This window comes from Schistocerca piceifrons, chromosome 3, assembly GCF_021461385.2.
Source record: "Schistocerca piceifrons isolate TAMUIC-IGC-003096 chromosome 3, iqSchPice1.1, whole genome shotgun sequence".
Lineage (NCBI taxonomy): Eukaryota > Metazoa > Arthropoda > Insecta > Orthoptera > Acrididae > Schistocerca > Schistocerca piceifrons.
Genome location: NC_060140.1, coordinates 618,610,532 through 618,633,235, shown reverse-complemented (window position 1 = coordinate 618,633,235; position 22,704 = coordinate 618,610,532). Strand labels below are relative to the sequence as shown.

General features: G+C 41.5%; 2 protein-coding genes across 2 annotated transcripts in view; both read left to right on the top strand.

Annotated features, from left to right (window-relative positions):
• The window catches only part of LOC124787608 (venom carboxylesterase-6-like), a 152,074-nt gene extending 144,738 nt beyond the window's left edge, over window positions 1-7,336 (top strand). Inside the window, exon 10 of the mRNA XM_047254359.1 lies at window positions 6,884-7,336. Coding sequence (XP_047110315.1) covers window positions 6,884-7,070 — 187 coding nt within the window. The 3' untranslated portion in view covers window positions 7,071-7,336. The remainder of the gene's footprint in view (window positions 1-6,883) is intronic.
• An 11,472-nt stretch (window positions 7,337-18,808) lies between these two features.
• Window positions 18,809-22,704, top strand: part of LOC124788898 (juvenile hormone esterase-like) — a 124,523-nt gene continuing 120,627 nt past the window's right edge. The window contains exon 1 of the mRNA XM_047256180.1: window positions 18,809-19,021. Coding sequence (XP_047112136.1) covers window positions 18,809-19,021 — 213 coding nt within the window. The remainder of the gene's footprint in view (window positions 19,022-22,704) is intronic.

The following is a 22,704-nucleotide window of genomic DNA, read 5'->3' as shown; positions in this document are numbered from 1 at the left end:
CAAAATAAGGAAAACAAACATCAGTTACTCCTAGCAGACATCATACTAACACACGAATTAGATGAGTGTTAAACACAGCTTGGGCCCTAGCAGACAGAGGTGTTCAGAGGTGTGTGTCGTTTATTACCCACTACATGTTCCAGTCTACAATAGACACACGTGACCTTTGCGAGAATGCGGCAGAACTTCATGTGTCATTGCCATGCCTGCATTTAGACTGGTGGTCTTCACCTTGGACATATTCTGTCAGCTACGTTGTTGTTATGCGGCGTACGCTGTGTACGCCAATAACAAAATAAATATGCATTTCCGACAACTTGTTCCCCATCTCAAAATATACTGAAGCGCCAAAGAAATTGGTATAGGCATCCGTATTCAAATACTGATATTGTAAATGGTCAGAATACGGCGCTGCCGTCGGCAACGCCTGTATCAGACAACAAGTGTCTGGCACAGTTGTCATATCGGTTACTGCTGCTACAATGGCAGATTACCAAGATTTACGTGAGTTTCAACGTGCTGTTATTGTCGGCGCACGAACGATGGGACACAGCATCACCGAGGTAGTAATGAAGCGGGAATTTTTCGGTACGTATATTTCACGAGGGTACAATGAATCCGTAATACATCGTATCTCTGATATCGCTGCGGCCGGAAAATTATCCTGCAACAACGGGACCAACGACGAGTGAACAGAATCGTTCAACGTGACAGAACTGCAACCCTTCCGAAAATTGCTGCAGATTTCACTGCTGGACCCAAGTCTCAGCGTGTGAACCATTCAACGAAACATCATCGATGTGGGCTTTCGGAGCCGAAGGTCCACTCGTACACTCTTGACGACTGCACGACACAAAGCCTTACGCCTCGCCAGGGCCCGTCAACACCGACATTGGACTGTTGATGACTGGAAACATGTTGCCTGGCCGGACGAGTCTCGTCTCAAATTGTATTGAACGGATGGACGTGTACGGGTATGCAGAAAACCTCATGAATCTTTGGAAATCGAATGTTAGCAGGGGACTGCTCAAGCTGATGGAAGCTCTGTAATGGTATGGGGCGTGTGCAGTTGGCGTGATATGGGACCCCTGATAACGTCTAAATACGACTCTGACAGGTGACACGTACGTAAGCATCCTGTCTGACCACCTGCATCCATTCATGTCCATTGTGCATTCCGACAAACTTTGGCAGTTCCAGCAGCACAATGCGACGCCCCACACGTTCAGAACCTTTCTGAGTTTAAACACTTCCGCTGGCCACAAACTCCCCAGATATCAACGTTTCTGAGCATATCTGCGATGCTTTGCAACGTGCTGTTCGTAAGAGATCTTCACCCCCTCGTACTCATATTTATGAACAGCCCTGCAGAATTCTTGGTGTCAGTTCCCTACAGTACTACTTTAGCCATCATTAGTGGAGTCCATGCCGCGTCGTGTTGAGGCACTTCTGCCTGCTTGCAGGGGCCCTAAACGATGTTAGACAGGTGTACCAGTTTCTTTGGCTCTTCAATGAAATGGGTTGGAGACCAACTATCACATGTTTCAATTTGACCCTTAAAGTTTGAGACACCCTGTATCTCTCGCAGAATAATGTTTTCAGTTAATTAAGAAAAAGTAGGGAAAAATCTGCATTTTGTGATTATTATTTCGTGTGATATAATGACTGGTGCTAGTGTACAGTAATACGCAAATAGAATCAAATAGGGATAAAAACCGTAAATATACACTAATGAGCGAAAACATTATGACTAGCTGGTTAATAGGTTGTTTGTCCGTCTTTGGAACGTCAGCTTACTGGTAAGTTTGTGGAGTTATGTGGCGTTAGATGTCTGCGAACAGGTCATGTAATTAGCGTAAATAACGGGCAACTGATTTGCGTACATGGTGATGGCGCCCGATTGCTTCCCTGATGGGTTTCATAGGATTTACATCAGGGGACTTTGGTCCCCAAGACGTCGACGTGAGATCACTATAATGCTCCTCAAATCTCTGTAGCATGGTTCTTACTCAGAGACACGAACAAGTTTTACTGCTGGAAGATGACATCACCGTCGGGGAAGACACCAAGTATGAAGGGATGCACGTGGTTCGTAGTTGTCACCGTGCCTTCGATTACTGCCACAGATCCCATACAAGCGCAGGAGAACGTCTCCACCAGCTTGCGTCCGTAGAGCGCTGCACGTTTCGAACTGCCATTCACCTCGATGATGGCGTTTGTCGAGACGGCTATCGACCTAGTGCAGAAAAAATGTGATTCTCCCGAAGAGCCGACACGTTTACGTTGGTCGACGGTCGAATCCCTATTGTCTTGTGCCCGCTTGAATCGTAATTAACGATGTAGTCGAGTCAACATGCGAACACATAGGGGTGGTCTGCTGCGGAGCACCATATTCAACAATGTACGATGAACGGTGTGCTACGAGACACTTGTGGGTGCACCAGACTTGTCTTTTTCGGCAGAGGGGTCACTGATTATCTTCTATCCTACTTTAAAAAATGGCTCTGAGCACTATGCGACTTAACTTTTAAGGTCATCAGTCCCATAGAACTTAGAACTAATTAAACCTAACTAACCTAAGGACATCACACACATCCATGCCCGAGGCAGGATTCGAACCTGCGACCGTAGCGGTCGCGCTGTTCCAGACTGTAGCGCCTAGAACAACGGCCACCACGGCCGGCTACTTTACAGAGCAGGCAAGCCTCCGAACGCCGCTTTCTGTGAAGAATCGTGGACGTCCTACCATTAACTCCTAGCGGTACTTTCACTGCCTTCTACCTGTTTCCGTACATGCTCACGACAGTAGCAGGCGAACATTCTACCAGCTTTGCCGTTTTCGAGATACTTGTTCACAGGCTCTGCGTAATAATAATCTGACCTTTTTCAAAGTCGCTCATCTCAATGGATTCCCGCTTCTGCAGCCCATGTCTTTCCTAGGGTGCTCCCCCGCCGTGTCTGCGCCACTTACATACTTTCGTTACCGCGTCAGGTGCCCGAGACGCCACCAGGCGCCCTCCAACGCTGCGGTGGGCAGCGGTAATGATCTGGATTATCAGTGTATACAGATTTAGATTTTGATCAGCGCGTAACTAAGTGCTGGTATAGTTGAATGCCCAGTTTCTCGAATCATTTGGAACAATTTCGTGAGACTGCCGTGCATTTAAGAGTCTATTATTATTGTATAAATACGATGTAGTTTGAAGTGGGAGCAGTTTCTCGTAGCTACTGCTGTGATTTAATTCAACAAGGTAATATTGTGCTTCAGTACTTATGAAAGGGGTGGCCCAGAGGATCAGTTACTGTCAACATTGTGAAATGTTAAAAATAATTATTATTGCATAAACTTAGGATATCTAATAGTGTTGTGTTAAAAAATTACCGAGAGAGGTGATGCAATGGTTTACACTGCACTCACATTCGGGAGGACGACAGCTCAAATCCACATCCGTCCATCCAAAATTAGATTTTCCGTGATGTTCCTAAATTTCTCCAAACAAATGGAGGGAAGTTCCCTTGGAAAAGGCATGGCTGATTTCCTTATTCATCCTTGTGCTCTGTCTCTAACGACCTAAATGGTCTTTCATTTAAATACTATTCAAACAGTTCAGTCTGTGGAACTAGGTTTTTGTTTTTGTTTTAAACGTGTGGTATGAAAACATGCATGGATGCGTATACTTCTATTTCAGGCGTATTCTGAGTTCCGCTTTCAGCATGTTTATAGAGTGCCACAAGTGGACTATTTCTACATTTTGTTGATGTAGGACCAGCAAAGTTTTTATTTCATGAAGTGTTTATTATAAATCTGTCCCAGTTGCAATAAGTATATTTTGGAGACTAGTTTCTAACTGACTGGTTCATTGTAAAGCCTGACGTGTTGAGGCTAGAATGCAAATGTAAATGTAAGTCAACAGTAAAATACAATATAAAAATAAATATATGAGGGGTAGTGAACTATTAGATTAACATACCTGGACTGAAAGTGCCTGATCTTAATAACAACCGATTAAAACTGGCAATACACGCATTATCCGGGGACGGCAGAGAAATTTCACAACATACATATGCTCACTTGACAAGTCAGAATCAAACTGAAGGCAAACACAGCCAGCAGTCGTAACAGGAAATGTTCGATGGCTTTAGGGTCACAACTCGTTCTCAAGCGCGCGTCCGTGGACAAAGAGCGTATCGTATTTAAAATAGGAAATAATCAGAGCACCTGTATTAATCATCACAGTCAGTATAATATATGACAATTACAAAATATGCAATTGTTACACAGACATAAGGGTTTTGTCGTGCGTATTAATGATTATCATCAAAACGTCTACACATTTAGAATAATTTGAAAAACCATAAAAACTGTTCGGATTGCCGTTAGATTAATAAAAGTGACAGTAACACATACGTGTCAAAAAGAAGTATCTCACAGCACTGAATTATTACAAACAATTTGCCTTGCGCGTCCACATTTGAGTCATGACATGTATTCGCAGTTGCGAATACCAACAACCATCAGCTGCGTAAGGGAATGACAGCAATGAAAATTTTGATCGGACCGGGACTCGAACCCGTTTTACGCTAGCGGTCGCCTTAGCCGCTTTGGCTATACGTGCACGACTCATAGCCAGCCTCTTAACCCCCTATGTCGTCGTTCTTGGACCATAACCGGTATCCCTACATGCATTATGTAATTACCGTACATGAGAGGACATTTTAATTGAAAGTCATTGCCTGGCACCCGCGGATAAACACGGTATTGCAGTGTTTGTGTTCTTAAGGCAAACGACGAAGTGCCTGTTTCTTCGGACATGTATGGATGTCCGAAGAAACACTACAGAGTTTTTCTTAACATGGGCACTGCAATATGTTGCAAGTTAGAGACCCCATGTCTTAAATTAGTTGCGCATCCATTTCGTGCTACGCAGCTACGGTTTATTACAAAGGACAAAGCACAGGAATACATATACCTTGGGATTATCCATAATTATAACAATTATGCGGTACTGGTCAACCGTACTGTGTGATCAAACACCTTTTCAACATTGTGCCTGCCCAGGAATTTGACATGTGTCGATGTCCTAATATCGTGGTCTGACTTAATTTGTAGCATAATGTGCTTATCTGTTGCAGATTACATTCAAGTGATACTATGTCCACCGCAATGCGCTCTTATCATGAAACTTTATGCCATACGTCAGGCAACGCCCAGCGTTTTCTGCTTATCCGCTGCGAGGATGTCAAGCCCAGTTTGGGCATTTGACTTAAAAAGAACAAAAAAGCTAGCCATTATGCCAAGCCTGCATGCCAGTGCATTTTACATGTCATCAACGATCTGCTTTTTCAAACCATTTGAATCGTAAACATCAGTGTTATATGTGGCATGGCACCTTTTGTTATCTGCACGTAGTCTTCTTACCGTTACTAATTCATAGTAATAAGGTAATAGAAAACGCAATAAAATGATATTGGTAACAATAAGCGCGCATTCAGTATAAAATACACACAAAAGACTCATTTATTGTGGAAGTGCGAAATGCTAACCATACAGAAACAGTGCCGATGTGCAAAAAATAAGCATCATCCAAATACGGTAGTCGCTGAAGGGCCCCCAAATCATGTTAGGTGGCGTAACTATATGATGAAGACCTAAAACCGACATATCAGCATATAGAAACACTATATCTCCATATATTTGTATCTGTATGTATCAATTTACAATTTAAAGAAGAGTCAAGCAAGGAGATTCCACACCACCGGATCTGTTCTCAGCAGTCGTATAGGAGGTATTCACGCTCTTAGGCTGGTAATAGCTACGAGCAATGATTGTTAACTGAACATATCTGTACCACGTACAGTTTGCCTGATAACATTTTACTTTTGGCACTACAGCACGTAAACGTCAGCAATCAATTGAACTTAATACAGTAATTTCGAAAGTAGTCTGAAAATCGGTATTAATAATAAGACTAAAATAGATAAATCCATAATACCATTTGACGTAATTTAGTATTTAGTGCAGCTGAGGACTACGACTGGATGTTTAGTATCCCTCCAGATACTCCATATACTGTGCGTAGTGAAAGAGACGAAGACCACAGCGAAACCTCAAAACAGTTATATTAATATAAAATCCCAAGTACACAAGAATGGATATTGTTGTTAGGAGACAGTTATGGCGCGAATTGTAATACTTCCTAGATAGCAGTGATATGGTCGAACCGCCGAAGAACCTGGATATTTAATGGTGTTGCCTCCTCCCATTTAACTCTCGTGTTCCTGGTCGGCAGGATGATACTACATACGAGTCGATCAAGTATCTATTACGCCAGATGCGTCCGTACCGATGCCACTGTCTGGCGAGGGAGCAAAATTTCTCCCATCCTTAACCAACTCGTAAGGCAGGTAATTCCTGCTGCCATCGGGCAGTTTCTACTGCTTGGACCTAGAACACTGTTCCAGCTCCATCGATACTCATGGTCGTAGGAGAAGTTCGCATGGCACTACGGTGGAGAACGATGATACGCGCGTATTTCAAGGGATTGAAATTGGCTAGCTATGGAAATCGAAGGAAATACTGCCACGTGACGTTGCTTTTTCTACAGTCATTTCAAATTATGCTTTGAAATCTTTCTTTCTTACGCAAACGAAGTAAAATTAAGGACTTCCCCATGTCTTCTGATACTTGACTTGCATTTTTATTTTTATTTTTTATGGAATGGACTGTGACATAAAGCTATTCCCCAAAACTAAGGTATTCTGAGGAATCCAATCTAAAAGATATTAAATTTTTTACAGATAGTAAAAGGTGTCTAGCGAAAATACATGTATTTTCATAGATTTGCGTCAGTTAATAAATAAATGTTAATTTTTCTATATTTAGGAATCCAACGCCTAATGATGAGCCACTACCCTGGCCGAGAGTAGCTTCAGATAGTGAGCTGGAATACCTGGAAATAGGCTCTAAGCTGGAAATGAAGAAGGGGCTGTTCCAGGAGCGAGTGAACTTCTGGAAGTCGCTGCCTCTTAGGGAGGAAGTTCTCAGCCGTGTGACTAAGGAAGACCTGTGAAACGGACGATAGTGATAAGTTAATCTAAGTGTTTGAAGACAGCATTTTAATGCAACTTGATATGTATTATGTGACTGTTCCGGATTTCACATACCTGTTGACCTGCAAACAAATATTTCGTCCCTAATTCGCCTTTCCATTCCTTAGAAATTACTGTGTTTTATGGCAATGAACTAAACTGAAGAAATATTCTAATGTACAGAACTGTTTCTTATGTATCTTCAGGCAGGCAATAAATGTTTATTCCAGACATAGCTCAAATGATAGATTGGTGTGTGATATGTTTTAGATTCCTTAGAAACTTCACAGAAGCTCTCCTGCGAGGCTTGCAGAACTAGCACTCCTGGGAGAAAGGATATTGTGGAGACATGGCTTAGCCACAGCCTGGGGCATGTTTCCAGAATGAGATTTTCACTCTGCAGCGGAGTGTGCGCTGACATGAAACTTCCTGGCAGTCTCGGTCCGTCACACAGTTTTAATCTGCCAGGAAGTTTCAGATTGATATTATTTGAGAATGGTTATCTTAGGGTCATGACGTATTTCCTTTTAAAATAAAATTAAAGTGTTGTTTAATTTATCATTACATTTTGTAAGTTTCTTAAAAGCACGTTTTCATTTTAATGAATAAAGTCTGTTGTCTCTGTGTTCGTTCCTGTCGATGGTAGGAGAGTAAGTAAGGACTTTTACCACAGTGATTCAGTACTGTGCAGAAGTTATTAACTAAATTATATGCAAGAGTGTTAACAAATATCTATTTTCCAAACGTTTCACAGTTTGTACCTTAAAGGAGGAATGTGGCATGATGTAGCAGGAAGGGGTTCAATTAGCATCTGAACAGATTCGTTCTAAATAATAAATGAGGAAATACTTAACGTTCCATGATGTGTTAAAACGTTACGTGTTGTTAAAATGTTAGTACTGTGTCAAAGAGAAAAATTATTTTACTAGTTTTTACCAAAATTTGTTAATTACAGCAAAAATTGAGCGTCGCTGTGAGTTTTTCAGCTGAACTGATGGATTTCTGAAACAAGTTGCACTTTTTCCTGTAAGGTGCAAAATATTTTCAAACTAACCTAAAATAAAGTATGATTTTGGTGTCGTTTTTTACAAGGTGCCTGTCAATCAAAATGTTACAAACTGTCACGTGCCGGAAAAATATTATTTATCTTCTCCCTCTTCATAATCAAGTTGAGGAGTCACGACAGTATTACCGTGTCATTTCCTTCTTGTAGTAAAATATCTAAGTAGTTCAAAGTCTGATTCAATTCGACTGCACTTCTCTCCATCCCGTTGCCGCTGGTGCCGCAGCCTCGCTTGGGTCGCGCCTTGGGAAACAGCGGCGACTGTGGACGAAATTCTATCGCGTGGCCATATATCTGAGTGATCAGGCTGCCCATTCACCCGGGGTGGAAGGGGGTGGGGAAGGGTTGTTGCACAACGCGTCATAAGAAGGACAAAAGAATGGCGTGCAAAATTACTGATCAAAACCCCTAATTTCACTTTGCTACCGAAAAGATCATGTCCGCGAATCAGTACTCTTTTACAAGGATTGCTGGTGAGAATCTCAGGTCGCCCTTTTCTCACATGATATACTGCGAATTATGAATGAAAGCAATAGGCAGATTCCATATTTCCGGAAAGCGTTTGGCACGATGCGCCATTGCAGGCTGTTAAAAAAGTACGAGCATATGTAACAGGTTCACAGATATGTGATTCGCTCGAAGACTTCTGAGGTTCATAGAACTCAATACGTTCTCCTCGATTGCGAGCGTTCATCAGAGACAGGGGTAACGGCAGTAGTGACGCGGTAAGTATGATACGTCACCATTGTTCTCTATACACATAAATGATTTGGCTGACAGAGTGGGCAGCAATCTATGGTTGTTTGCTGATGAAGCTGTGGTGTATGATAAGATGTCGACGATGAGTGACCGTACAAGGACGACTTAGACAAAAGTCCAGTTGGTGTGATGAATGGCAGTTAGGTCTAAATGTAGAAAAAATTAAGTTCATGCGGATGAATAGAAGAAGCAAACCCTTAATGTTCAGTTACGGTATTAGTAGTGTTCTGCTTGACAGCCAGGTCGTTTAAATATCTGGGCATAACGTTGCAAAGCGATATGAAGTGAAACGTGCATTTAAGGATTCTGGTAGGAAAGGTCCATTTCGGTTTACTGGAAGAATTTTAGGAAAGTGTAGTTCATCTGTAAAGGAGACCGAATATAGGACGCTAGTGCAGCCTATTCTTGAGTAGGTACTACTCGAGTGTTTGGGATCCGCACCAGATCAGATTGAAGGAATACATCGAAGCAATCCAAAGGGCTGGCTGCTATGTTTGTTACTGGTAGGTTCGAAGAATATGCAAGCGTTATGGAGTTGCTTTGGGAGCTCAAATGAGAATCCCTGGTGGGAAGAAGACGTTCTTCTCGAGAAATACTTTTGGGAAAATTTAGAGAAACGGCATTTCAAGCTGACTGCAGAACGATTCCATTGACTCCAAAGTACATTGCGCGCTAGGACCACGAAGACATTATACGAGAAATTAGGGCTCATACGGAGCTTTTTGCTCTTCAATTTGCGCATGGAACAGGAAAGGTAATACAATGCCTAGCAGTGGTACGGGGTACATTCCGCCAGGCGCTGTAAGTTGGATTGCGAGTATCGATGTAGATCAAATGTAATCCATCGACAAAGGAGGTAACTTACAAAACGATCGTTCGGCCAATACTAGCATACTGCTCGTCAGTACGAGATCCGTACCAGATACGACTGATAGAGAAAACAGATAAGATGCAAAGAAGAGCAGCTTGTTTCGTTATAGATTTATTTAATAAGCGTGAAAGCTTTACATGCTCTAGTAACTTCAATGGCAGACGATGCAGTAGAGGGGTTCAGTACCATTGTGTAGTATTCCAGTAAAATTCAGGGGGCGTACGTTCCTCAGAGAATCAACCTATAGCCGACCGCAGTGGTCCAGCGGATCTAGGCGTTTCAGTCCGCAACCACGCGGCTGCTATGGTCGCAGGTTCGAATCCTGCCTCGGGCATGGATGTGAGTGATATCCTAAAGTTAGTTGCGTTTGAGTAGTTCTAAGTCTAGGGGGCTGATGACCTTAGATGTTAAGTCCCATAGTGCTTAGAGCCATTTGAACCATTTTTGTCAACCAATATATTATTCCTGGTATGTTCACCTCGGTAAAAGACAAAGATAAAATCAGAGCGATTTGAGCCCACACGGAGGCTTAGCAGCAATCGTTCTGCCCGCGAAATATACCAATCTGAGAAAGAGAAAGGGGGAAGTTACACGTACACAAAGTGCCCTCCGCAACACACCGTATGGTGACTTCCGGAGTACAGGTGTAATTGTAGAAGTGTAAATGCACGAGTGTTATGTATACAGTCTACCTTACAGACTGACTGTATTTTCTTAGTATTCTACCAATGAATCGCTGTGTCTCCTGCTTCATCCACGGCTGAGTATGTGATCTTTCCATTTCATGTCCTTACAAGCTGTTATACACAGGTATTTGTGTGAGTTGGTCGATTCCAACTGTGACATCGATATCATAGGATACTGAATAGGATATTATGAAACTGTGAGTCTGCCTTGATTCAAAACACTTTGTTGATTCGCTTCCGCAAACTAGTTTCATCGAAATACCACCATCATCGGTGAGTTTCTTTATTATAACATGCAAAATTTACCACGTTTACAATAAATTACGGAAACAAGTCACCATGTGTGGACCCTTTGGCTCCCGGTGTTGTGTGAATAAATTTACAATACGTTTTTACTTTACAGTCAGTACAGATTTATATGGATGTTTTTCTTTTTTTCGGCATACAATAGGTCATCTGCAAAGATAAAGGTGGCTGTTATTAACAGACATGAAAATATGAACTTACAAACTCAGTATTATTACTATTGGAATTCGCGAAATTACTGTGATTCTATTTTGGTGGGTATTTGGTCGTACCATAATCTCTCATGTACTCACAGTTGATTGGCTTTTAGTTGTTCTAAAAGCACAGAAAACATAACATTCCATCCTGGCAGTACTACAAATATTAGGTCATCTTGCTGTTTGTCGCGAAAGGTGTCGCGAGAAAATTTTGAAAGCTGTAATGGAAATTTTGACGACTCCTTTTCTTTACTTATGTCTCTGTGTGGGATGGGGAAGTAATAATCATTTTACGCAGACACAGATCAACTCAACAGTTCTACTTATAGTATAGAACAGTACCTTTATTTCGTTTTGTGGAGGGCACGAGTTTACCCTTCTGAACGTTTAGAAAAAGTAGCCAATCATGACACTATTTTGAAATCTTATAAAATATCTGAATATTTGTGTATATTCTTTTAGCGTCAACGACAACCGTTCGACAGCTCTTTGATAGTCACGTAACTTCAAATTGACACCTATTCGCTGGCCCAAAAGATTACAAGATTTGTGGATATACATTACGTTTTTGCTTGTCCGGCTATCTCAAAAACAAATTGTACACAACTTACCCAGTAAGAATCACCGAGTTGAAAACAAGAGCTGGAGAATGCAGTTCTTATAAAATCTTTCGAAGCGCCACACAAAATCTCAAAATTCGGTTCTCCGATTACTTACACTTGAATGTGAATGGTCATGAATTTTGTAAGAATTTCTTTCTGTAGCGATTCTTACTGACTTCCTTAACTTTATCTTCTACTATGTTCCAAGTTATGTTAAGTTTTTCGCTAGCACGTTTCTTTATTTTGCTATTTGTTGCTACTCTATTTCTTTGGTTTACTCTCATTAGTTTATTAATTCGATTCAAGAAGTCTTGTGATTCTTCCTCTCCTTCACTGATATAGGAGTGTCATTACGGAATTATGTGATCGAAATACTTTTACCCTAAATTTTAATCCTTCACATGAACCTTCCTTTCATTTCCGCCAATGTCTCTTCGATGAAGAGTAGGAAAGAAGAATGACTGCACCCAGTCTTATGCCCTTCTTGATCCAAGCATTCCTCTCTTTGCCTTAGATTCATTCCCTCCTCTTGCTCTTGTACATGTTTTATATCACTCGTTTTTCTCTTGTGGCGTTCACAGGAGCCATAGGACAAGAAAGGGTGGAGACGACTGAGTCTCAGCTACATTAATATGGTTCAAATGGCTCTGAGCACTATGGGACTTAACATCTGAGGTCATCAGTCCCCTAGAACTTGAAACTACTTAAACCTAACTAACCTAAGGACATCACACACATCCATGCCCGAGGCAGGATTCGAACCTGCGCCCGTAGCGGTCTCGCGGTTCCAGACTGAAGCGCCTAGAATCACTCGGCCACACCGACCTGCCAGCTACATTAATACCTAACACATTTATTAATATTCTCATATAGTTCTAACGGATTTACGACCTGTGCTCTATACAGTCATTTCTCTTAAAGTTTTCTCGCAATCCAAACAATTAGCAAATTAACAAAGCTGTACCTTGGTAATTATTCAGTATCCGAATCCAGAAATAAGCAGACTTTCGATATTGATCAAATGAACAAACCTGACAATCTCTTATTCCAACCTAACGGATCTACAGAAATTAAAATTTAAGTAACTTTAAGGGGCACAAGAATTAGACTCAGTTTATGCGCTTCCCAAGGAAACCTTGACATGACAATTAGCATAAATTACTGACGTAAAATAATTTTTTGGACAGCTTACTCTGCACAAACTCCTAACCTTATTGAAAGTCCAAAACATACATAATTAAAAACACTAATGTTACAAGTTCACATATATTTTCCAGACAGTTACACAAGAGTGTACTCTCGCTGAACCACTACAAGGATAACCGTAAGTTGTACAGAGCTCTTTAGACTTTACTTAACTCACTGATAAACATTCGAAATTTCTTGATATAGTATCCACGAGTGAACACAGAATAGAAGTAGTACTTGTAACGCTTCCTTGTCTTTTTCCACAGCTTGTTTAGGTTCGAGACCTGCACCATTATATGGATCTGGGTGTTTGCTGTGTCCACATCATGTCATCATCATTCCGGAAGTGCCGAGACTGGAAGTGGAAAGATGGGGAACTTGCACGGGCGCTCATGATCACGATGTTGAGCGCCCCACAAACCATCATCATCGTCATCGTTATACGGATGACAAAAATTATGGGTTAAAGGTACGCACATGTACAGACTGCGGTATCATCGCGTACGCTAGGTATAAAAGGCAGTGCGTTGGCGGGGCTGTTATTTGTACTCAGGTGATTCATTTGAACAGGTTGCCGATGTGATTATGGACGCGCGACAGGAATTAACACTCTTTGAACACGGAATGGTACTTGGAGCTAGACGCATGGGACATTCATTTCGGAAATATTTAATTCAATATTCCGAGTTCCACATTGTCAAGAGTGTGCCGAGATTAGCAAATTCCAGGCATTACCTCTCACCATGGACAGCGCATTGGCCGACGACCTTTGCTTAACAACCTAGAGTAGCGGCGTTTGGTAGATTGACAGCGCTAACGGAAAACAGCACAGCGTGAAACAACCACAGAAATCAATGTGGAACGAACGATGAACGTATCCGTTAGGACAGTGCGGCTATATTTGGCGTTGATGAAGTGTGCCAGCAGACGACCGACGCGGGTGTCTTTGCTAACAGCATGACATCACCTGCAGCGTCTCTATTGGACCCTGGACCCTGGACGATTTGAAAATCGTGTCTTGATCAGGTGTGTCCGAATTTCGGTTGATCAGAGCTTATGGTACAGTGCGAGTATGGCGCATATCCCCTGAAGTCATGGTATGAAACGTCCCCTTAGAAAAATTATACATGACTGTGCTTAAACTGACACACAATATTTTTTGGCGCAACGCAATCTGACTTTCAATAATCCCTACAAGAGAATGGTCCTGACTAAATTAACCTATACGTTTCACAAATCACTTACCTCACAAAAATCTTCGTTACTCGAACTACTGCAATACAGCGAGCGCCACTACTGCCAGGTAAATAAAAGATTCAAACTACTGAAGGCACTAACTACTGACAGGCATTGTTAGCAAAAGAAAGATTTTGATAGAGAACAAACAATGTATTTTCCTTAATAGTGTTCAAAAGTCATTATATATATATCTGTCCGTGATATCCACTATTACAAATTTACTCTTTCAGATTGACACACGTCCAGATCGTCCGCTCTCAAAATTCAGCCATCTCTCTCCTCACATCCACCACTGCTCGCAGCTCACCTCCAACTGCGCAACGCTACGTGCTGTTGACAGCCAACTGCCCAACACTACAATGGCGAACATTACTCCAACAATGCAAACCAACCACAGCCTTCACACAGCACAATCAGTGATTTTCATATAGAGCGCTACATGGCGTTACCAACATAAAAACCTAAACATCCTCCTTACAATGGACACAAGTTGTTCACAAGGCACCGTGCAAGCTGGTGGCGGCTCGATAATGGTGTGGGCTGTGTTTATCTGGAATGGACTGGGTCCTGCGCCCAACTGAAAGGGTCACTGAATGTAAATGGGTATATTTGGCTACGTGGAGACCATCTGCAGCCATTCATGGACTCCATCTTTCAAAACAGCGAACAAATTTTTGTGGATGCCAATGCCCCCTGTCACTGGGCGAATGGTTTGAAGAACTTTCTGGACAACTCGAGCGAATGATTTTGCCACCCATCTGCCGGATCTCAATGGCATCGAACATTTGTGGGAGGTAATCAAGAGATCATTTAGTGCTCAATATCCTGCACCGACAGTCCTTTCAAAATTATGGATGACGATAGAGGCAGTGTAGATCAATATTTCTGCAGGGGATTTCTACCGACTTGTTGAGTCCATGACAAATCGAGTTGCTGACTACGCCGGGCAAAAGGAGGTCCCACACGATATTGGGGGGTATCCCATATGACTTGTCACATCAGTACACATCATCAGCCTACGACTTCCATCATATGATAATCAGAAAACAATTTCTTATACTGTATCTGAAACAGACCAGTGATAGACCCAAGCACTACAAAGTTTCAGTGAAACATACGTCCTACACAAGCGTTTTATGATCTAAGAAGTAAGCAAGTATACTGATCTTTATGAAATATGAAATATATGGACCAGAGATTCCACAAGTATTAATAAGTACCTGTAATACTGGCTATGATAATATAGGAAGGCGCAGCTTCACAGTGTTTCTGGGGCCAACAAAGAGCCGTCTTGCTGTTTCGTGTGATTCATTTGGCAGCCCAAATATATCTCTTTCAATTAATCTCTTGTAACTACCAGCTTTCTTTGCAGCTATTCGTAAAAGGAATGCAAAAGTGTTGTCGTGGAGCCCGTCCGCATTTGTCGTGATCTAGCTGCTGATCAGCAAATTACCAGACCTTTTATCTTGCCTTGATAAATCTGCAGTTTCTCAGAAACGATGTCCGACACTAAATCAACCGCACACTCATCTTTTCAAAATTACGTTGGGCTACGTCTGTATCTTCGCCTTTTTCTCCAACACCAGTCTGTTCGGTTAATTTCAGTTCCTATTGGGAAGAGGTAGGTGATTACGACTATTCTTTATCTTCCTTCCACCTTCACAAGCAGGCACCGTTGCGGTTACAACTGACAACACACGTTTGAATGAAATATTTATAGCATCAGAAACGGAAGATGTATGCCGCTGAATCTCTACAGCTCACGCAACACATAAAATACTTGAGAACAGTTTCATAAGTAAGTAACAGTATACCATAAGAATGGAAAACCATGAAATGGCGACAACCATCAGAACACAGTATCTGACGGAACTGAATGTCCGACACAGCCACGACTCTCGGTTTCTGTGCATCAGGCTTATTCACATTCCGTAAGCGTATAGTCCGTTCGTACCAAGCATACACAAGTCAGTCCTCCGTGCGACAGCCCACGATCCCATCCGCTTACGCATAGCCAACTAAACACATACGTGTCGGCTGTTCCTTCACAATCAGCGACAACTTCGTGCCTAGTCGCAGTACCTGTTTCAACTAGACGTGCCGTCACTCCCTTTTCCGCGCTGCGCTCGCGCAGATAAGCCATTCTCTCTGTCAGAAGTCTGAAGCAGCGTCAACATGAAGTATGTCCCACCTAGAATAACAGTTCGGGTGGTGCCAACCTAGGTCATAGTGCCGAACGCAGCACATCCCATACACCTATTTTTCTGAGAATTTTAAACATGCTGCACAGTACTGCGTTGTCGAACGATTTTTTAGGTTCGACAAGTCCTCTGACGGTGGCTTGATTCCTTTCAAGTTCTACGTTCTGGCCTTAAACGTGTCAATAGATTCCGACCGACCGCCGTATCATCCTCTGCCAAAGACTCCATCGGATCCGCTATGGAGCAGCTTGTTGTCAGTGTATCGCTTTCCCTCTTGTCATCGGGTTTCTTTATCTTGGCTACTAATAAGTCGAGTACCTCCACATTTGACTTCACAAGGCTGAGTGTACCCGTAGTAGTCTTCCGTCAAGGAAAAATTTTTGGCAGTATCGCAAATCTAACCAGGGTACCTCACAAAGGAGTCCGCCCCCTTGACCACTCAGCTGCGGATGGAGACATACTTCTTCGCCATCTTGGCTTCAGCTGGAATTAGTCCTTCATTATTGGATCATAACCGCTTTCGTGGCACTAAAAGCCACATCTTCAGGTGAACATCTGTATAATAATAAATCCAAAAGCTAAGATTCTAATTTGTTTTAAATTATTAAAAAAATTTACAGTAGAATATCAAAATTTTAGTGCCCGCATAACTGAAACATTAGAGCGGAAAAGCTCAGAAATTTTGTACGCAACACTCCTTGTCCGTGGGAACGAAACCCCGGTAAAAGGCTGTATGTCTTAGAATAAAACAGTCGGATTTCAATATAGTGGATGGATGCTAAACAAATCGTGCCATAGTGATCCACTGGTAAGGACAAAATAAATGGAAACTCTTAAGATCTAATAAATGCTAAACAAATCGTGCCATAGTGATCCACTGGTAAGGAGAAAATAAATGGAAACTCTTAAAATCTAATAAATTTTGAGCCAGAATGAAAAATCAAGGTGTGATTGCCTCAAAACGGAGGCATGTTCTACCTGGACCAAAAAGTAGAACCCGAAAACCGCATTTACCGTTTCCCCGACCTATACGGAATCGCTAACAGAGGAGGCGGCTGCGTGCTCTGTCTTAGTGATCATTTTGTGACAGCCGCTTCTTGGATTTTCATTCCGGCCCAAAATTAGGTCTAAATGGTTTTCATTTATTTTCTTCTCACCTATGGATCACTATGGAACAATTTGTTTAGGACGCATCAGCTATATTGGACTCCGGCTGTTTTATTCTATGACATACCGCCCTTTAGCGGTGTTTTGTTCCGACGGACAATGAATGTTGGGTGGAAAGGTTCAGAGGTTTTCCGCTCTAATATTTTTGATACGTTGGTAGAAGGACTGCGCGGAATGAAATGACCAAGTCCATAAAGGATTCTCAACAGCACACTTTATTTACCAATCATCGAAACAACCAACACTGGCAACAGGACAGAGACACAGTGATATTACAACTTACTAATTGTTCAAATAATACGCAAAGTCAGAAATTAAGAAAAACCTTGCAAAGCCATCAGCCTAACATTTCGAATATATACTTTAATTTTAGACGACTAGCAGTCATTTCTTTCAACAAGCGATTTTTTTTAAATAATAGGTGATCGCGACCAATCGCATTGCCGCAAAGCGAGGGGACGAGAAAGAGGTGACACACTAACCGTTCCAGAAATAAGCTATGGCTGGGTTTTAATTATGCGAGTTCTAACATGGTATTCTCATGTAAGAGTTTTAATATATTCTTTTTAATTAAAAATCTTAAAATAATTTACCGTACTAGTGTGTATCTCAGAGTTATTCCTTCTGGGTTTATTGTTATGTAGATGTTCATGTGAAGATGTGCCTTTTAGTGCCACGAAACCGATAGTGATCCAATAATAAAGGAGTAAATCCTGCTAAGGGAGTTTATTAATATCCAAGATGACTACTCATACCTGTGGTTGCCCTACCTACAAGGTTGATGGCATACTTCTTAAGACTTGCTCCCATTGTCAAGCACAACGTCAGTGGGTGTCTTTATCTTACCTAACCCAAACCGGTCGTCTGAACCAATGGTCGCCAAAATGCGACCCGCGGATCACATGCGTCCGATTCAGGTACTGGGATGGCCACGGTTCTCAGCCATATTTTAAACAATATTCATCTAGCAGCTAATAGGCGTATCCAAAAAACGATTTGGGAAAATCACGAAAATCCTAAATCAGGATGGACATGGATTTGAACCGTCATCCTCCCGAACGCGAGTCCAGTGTGGTAACCACTACGCCACCTCACTCGGTTAGCGCAATCCACGTGCCAGTATTATGCACTGCAGTTCAAATTCTCAGCGAAAATGCAAGCGGCAACGTACGAGGCGAAATCACTGTAAGCAGAAAAATCTGTTCTCCATTGGCAATTGGTACTCCGACAGTAATAACTCATTCGGTTGATTTGATGCAAAAGTTGAAAAAAGTTTGCCGAGTCGCGCGTCAGACCCGCTATCAGTAAACTGCTAATGAATCACAGTGGGAGAGCGTCGTCCGCCTCGCTGTTACGTAACCGGTCCGGCGGATGAGGTATCTTTTTGCACGTTAGCGGCCTTGAGCCGGCCGTAATCAGACACCAAAGTGTCAGTCGGCGATGGGTTCGCGGTCTGCGAGGTGTGTGGCGGTACTGTGGCTGCTGCTGCTGGCGGCGGCGGGGGCGGAGGCTGGGGGCGCAGAGCTCCCAGTGGTGAGGATCCTGCAGGGCGCGGTGCGAGGCCGCCGACAAGCGACTAGCAACGGCCGCCCACTGCTCGCTTTCTACAACCTGCCGTACGCCAAGCCCCCCGTCGGGTCGCTGCGTTTCAAGGTGCGTATGTCCGCAAGCGTAATGGAAATTAGTCGAATTACATCAGGTGATTGTATTACACTAGGAAAAAATGCAGTAAAAACAAGAGGACTGTTCAATGAAGAATGATCACAACTTTTTTTTTTGACCGCATAGCTTTACTCATCCTTATAATGTTGGTGGTCCTTCTCAAAGTAGTCTACCATGAATGCGATGCACTAGTCCCAGCGTTTCTGCCAGTCTTCAAATACATGCTGGAAACCATTTTTTGAGATGTCCTTCAAAATCGCCTCCACAGCCTTCACCACTGCTTCTGATGATTGATAATGCATCCCAGAAAGGCATTTCTTAATGCTAGGGAATAGAAATAAGTCACTTGGGGCTAAATCCGGACTATAGGGAGGGTGAAGGATGCACTTCACGTTGCTTTTTCCAAGATATTAAGTAACATTGGCAAGATGCGGCCGCGCGTTATCGTGGTGCAGCATCCAGCCTGCTTGAAGGAAATGTGGTCTTTTGTGCCTGATACGGACTTGCAATGTTTTCAGGACATCCCTGTAGTATTGTCCAGTTACTGATGTGCGTGCAGGTACGACATGCTGATAAACCATTCCATGAATATCAAAGAATGAGAGGATAGTTACTTCCCAGCAGAAGCAAGAACTTTTGCTTTTTTGGGGGTTCGTGATGAAGGAGATTTCCACACTGAGCTTTACTGTTTGCTCTCAGGATCAATATGATGTAGCCAAGTTTCATCAGCAGTGATTACATTTGAGAGAAACTCCGGATCTTCCTCTAACATCAACTTTAACTGCATGCAGACTTGCACCTGAATGTCCTTGTATTCCAACCAAACATTTTCAAGAACACAAACTAGTAAACATTTAAAATTACATTACATAAGGGTTTTTTATTTTTTATACGGTTAATTACTCTGCAGTAACAACATCCTTTGTCGTCATAAAGACTGAAGAGTAGCATCTTTACAATAAAATATAACGAAGTTATCAGAATGGAGTAAATACGGTACTGCAATTATAAATTCATGCTAACATACATGGCTAAAAGGTATTAATCCCATTTACAGATTTCTTTAGGTCTTACCTCTTCTTACCGTTCCACGCGATTGTGACTACGATAATTTCTGATTACCTGAAGCTATTTCAGATAGTGGGTTTAATATTTATTGTGTAACTGGATGGTACCTTTTCCTTAAAAAAAATCTGTAAATTGAGTTAATTGCCTTTAGCCATGTATGTTAGCATAAATTTATGTTTGCATTGCGGTATTTAGGCCATTCTTATAACTTCGTTATATTTTATTGTAAAGACGCTAGTCTCTAGTTTAGACAAAGGATGTTGCTATCGTAGAGTAACTTATTCTATAAAAACCAATTTGTAATGTGATTTTAAATATTTATTAATTTGTCTTCTTGAAAATGTTTGGGTGGAATACCGTTTTGTTACGAGACGTGTGATTAGTATCATCTTCATCCTACTATTGTAATATCAACGTAATCGTTGGTCTTCGAATTGATTACTATGCGTTCTGGCCCTGTAATGCCAGTATGTGTCTCGTGTTGGTTCTCCTCAGTGAGTTGCTGTTTACACAGATATCGTACTTGTAAAGTTCGAAATGAACCGTACTTTCAGTTTTGATTTGTAATGTTGGCTAAAGATTAATTTTTCGACATAAGTAATTTTCCTGTTGTTACATTCTAAGTAATAAAAATCTTGTGACCTTGCAGGTCGTTTTCTTTCTGCCTTTTGACATGATTTTTGTTTTGTATTTCGTACAGGACAGTTATCATAGTTTCTGACCGAAACCGGTCGGAATAAAGCGAAAATAAATTCTGCATTTTTGTGTCACGCATTTTATAAAGTATTTACAAGCTGATAAATACCTTAACAAAAGGTTATCAGTTTCGCCTAACTAATACATAGCTTACATTGGTGAGATACAAAAATATCTAGAACTGACTTCAAGTAATACTAACGGAGAGCAAGTGGTATTTTTAAAAGTTGTAAGAATTTAAATTGTTCTTTCGTACGGTCTTTGCCTTTCAGATCACTGAAGTGAAAATATTACTCTGTTATTTAAATTCAAGTTTCTTCAGCATATTCCCATACTTAAATTACGAATACATTAGTTCCCACTATTTATTTGAGTTCGGCTCAAAGCAGACTTACTGAACAGTGTCGGCACTATATGGTTGCGTTAAAACAGTGTTGAAATACGTAGAGGAACTCATCCACTTAGCCTATGTAAAAGTGTCTGACTTCGTATGTTAATAATGAACAAAGAAGATTCTCTTTTGCAGATACTGAAATGACGAGCTGTAAGAAATGCTGACCGACCACCTGTACTTCGTCACAAGAGTCAGCTAATATAGTTACTAAAGCCCAAACTATTTATTAAAATGACTCCAGTTCAAAGGGTAACTCAGGGTACTCAGACTGCTTGTACAAAACAGGAATTATTTTTTACTGGTAATAATGAAATAATATGACTCACAGAACAATTACATCTATCAAGTCGAACCGCCAAAGAGAGAGAGAGAGAGAGAGAGAGAGAGAGATTAGAGAATCATGAATCATCATTTTATAACCCTTACATAAAAAATGTAGAAACAACGTTTTCTTTGAATCAGGTTACATTTCTTTGATGATTGACAGCGTTACAGTGTTATCTTAGGCCCTTTACCGCTATCACAAACATTTTACGCCTTTTATTTGACATACGTGATTGTAAAAGCGGCTTAAGATAACAAACTGGCTTAAGACAATTCTCGTTTATTACTCCGCATCAGTTGCATATTTTTGATTAGATTATATGTTTCGATCACTCTGGATCACCCTCAGATCTAAGTACATAGTGCGTCAGCAACCCGTCTTGTCTACTCAGAATGCTCTGATGGGTTGTGCTGAGAAGACAAGACGGGCTGCTGACGCAACTACTTAGATCTGAAGACGATCGAGACTAATCGAAACATGTAATCTAAATAAAATTACGCAACTGGAACGGGACGATAAGTGATAATTATCTTAAATTTCAGCACAGTTGCTAAATCTCTCAAGACGATTGCATCGGATATAGTGAAACTGGCTTAAAATAGTATAAGGAGCACTACAAGGTACCGAATAGAATAGGGTAAAAAATAAACTTACGGCGCAGCTTAACTTAAGGAAGGGATCAGTTGATGGGTCGCATGGTGACCTGTGAGTAGGTAGTAAATCTGGCAATGGAAGGAAGTTGCGGAGGGGATTAACGCTATAGAGATAGGTTAAAAACTAGAAATCTCACAGGAAAGCGGAGCAAGTTTTGAATAAAGGAAGCAGGTACAAATGGTTGTAGGCTGTAATAGTCATGCAGGCATGAAGAGGCTTTCGTAGAGTAGACTGGCGTGGAGAGTCGCTTCCAACCAGTCTTCTGACTGATGATCATAACAACAACGTTAGTGCTCAAGTCAGTCGCTTTCCGTACAAATGTTGATGTGCGGTTGCTAAGAAACTGAGGAATATACCTTATAATACTTGCTATATTATTGGAAAAGAGCATCAATGAGCACATTATTTTTAACTATTAAGTTTATTTGAAACAATGCTAATAATTTATTTAATTGGTACACTGATTTTAATACCTTAGTCGTTATCAATAACTCATAAACACTCTTAAGGCGATGACTGAGCCAGAGAGTTTTATGA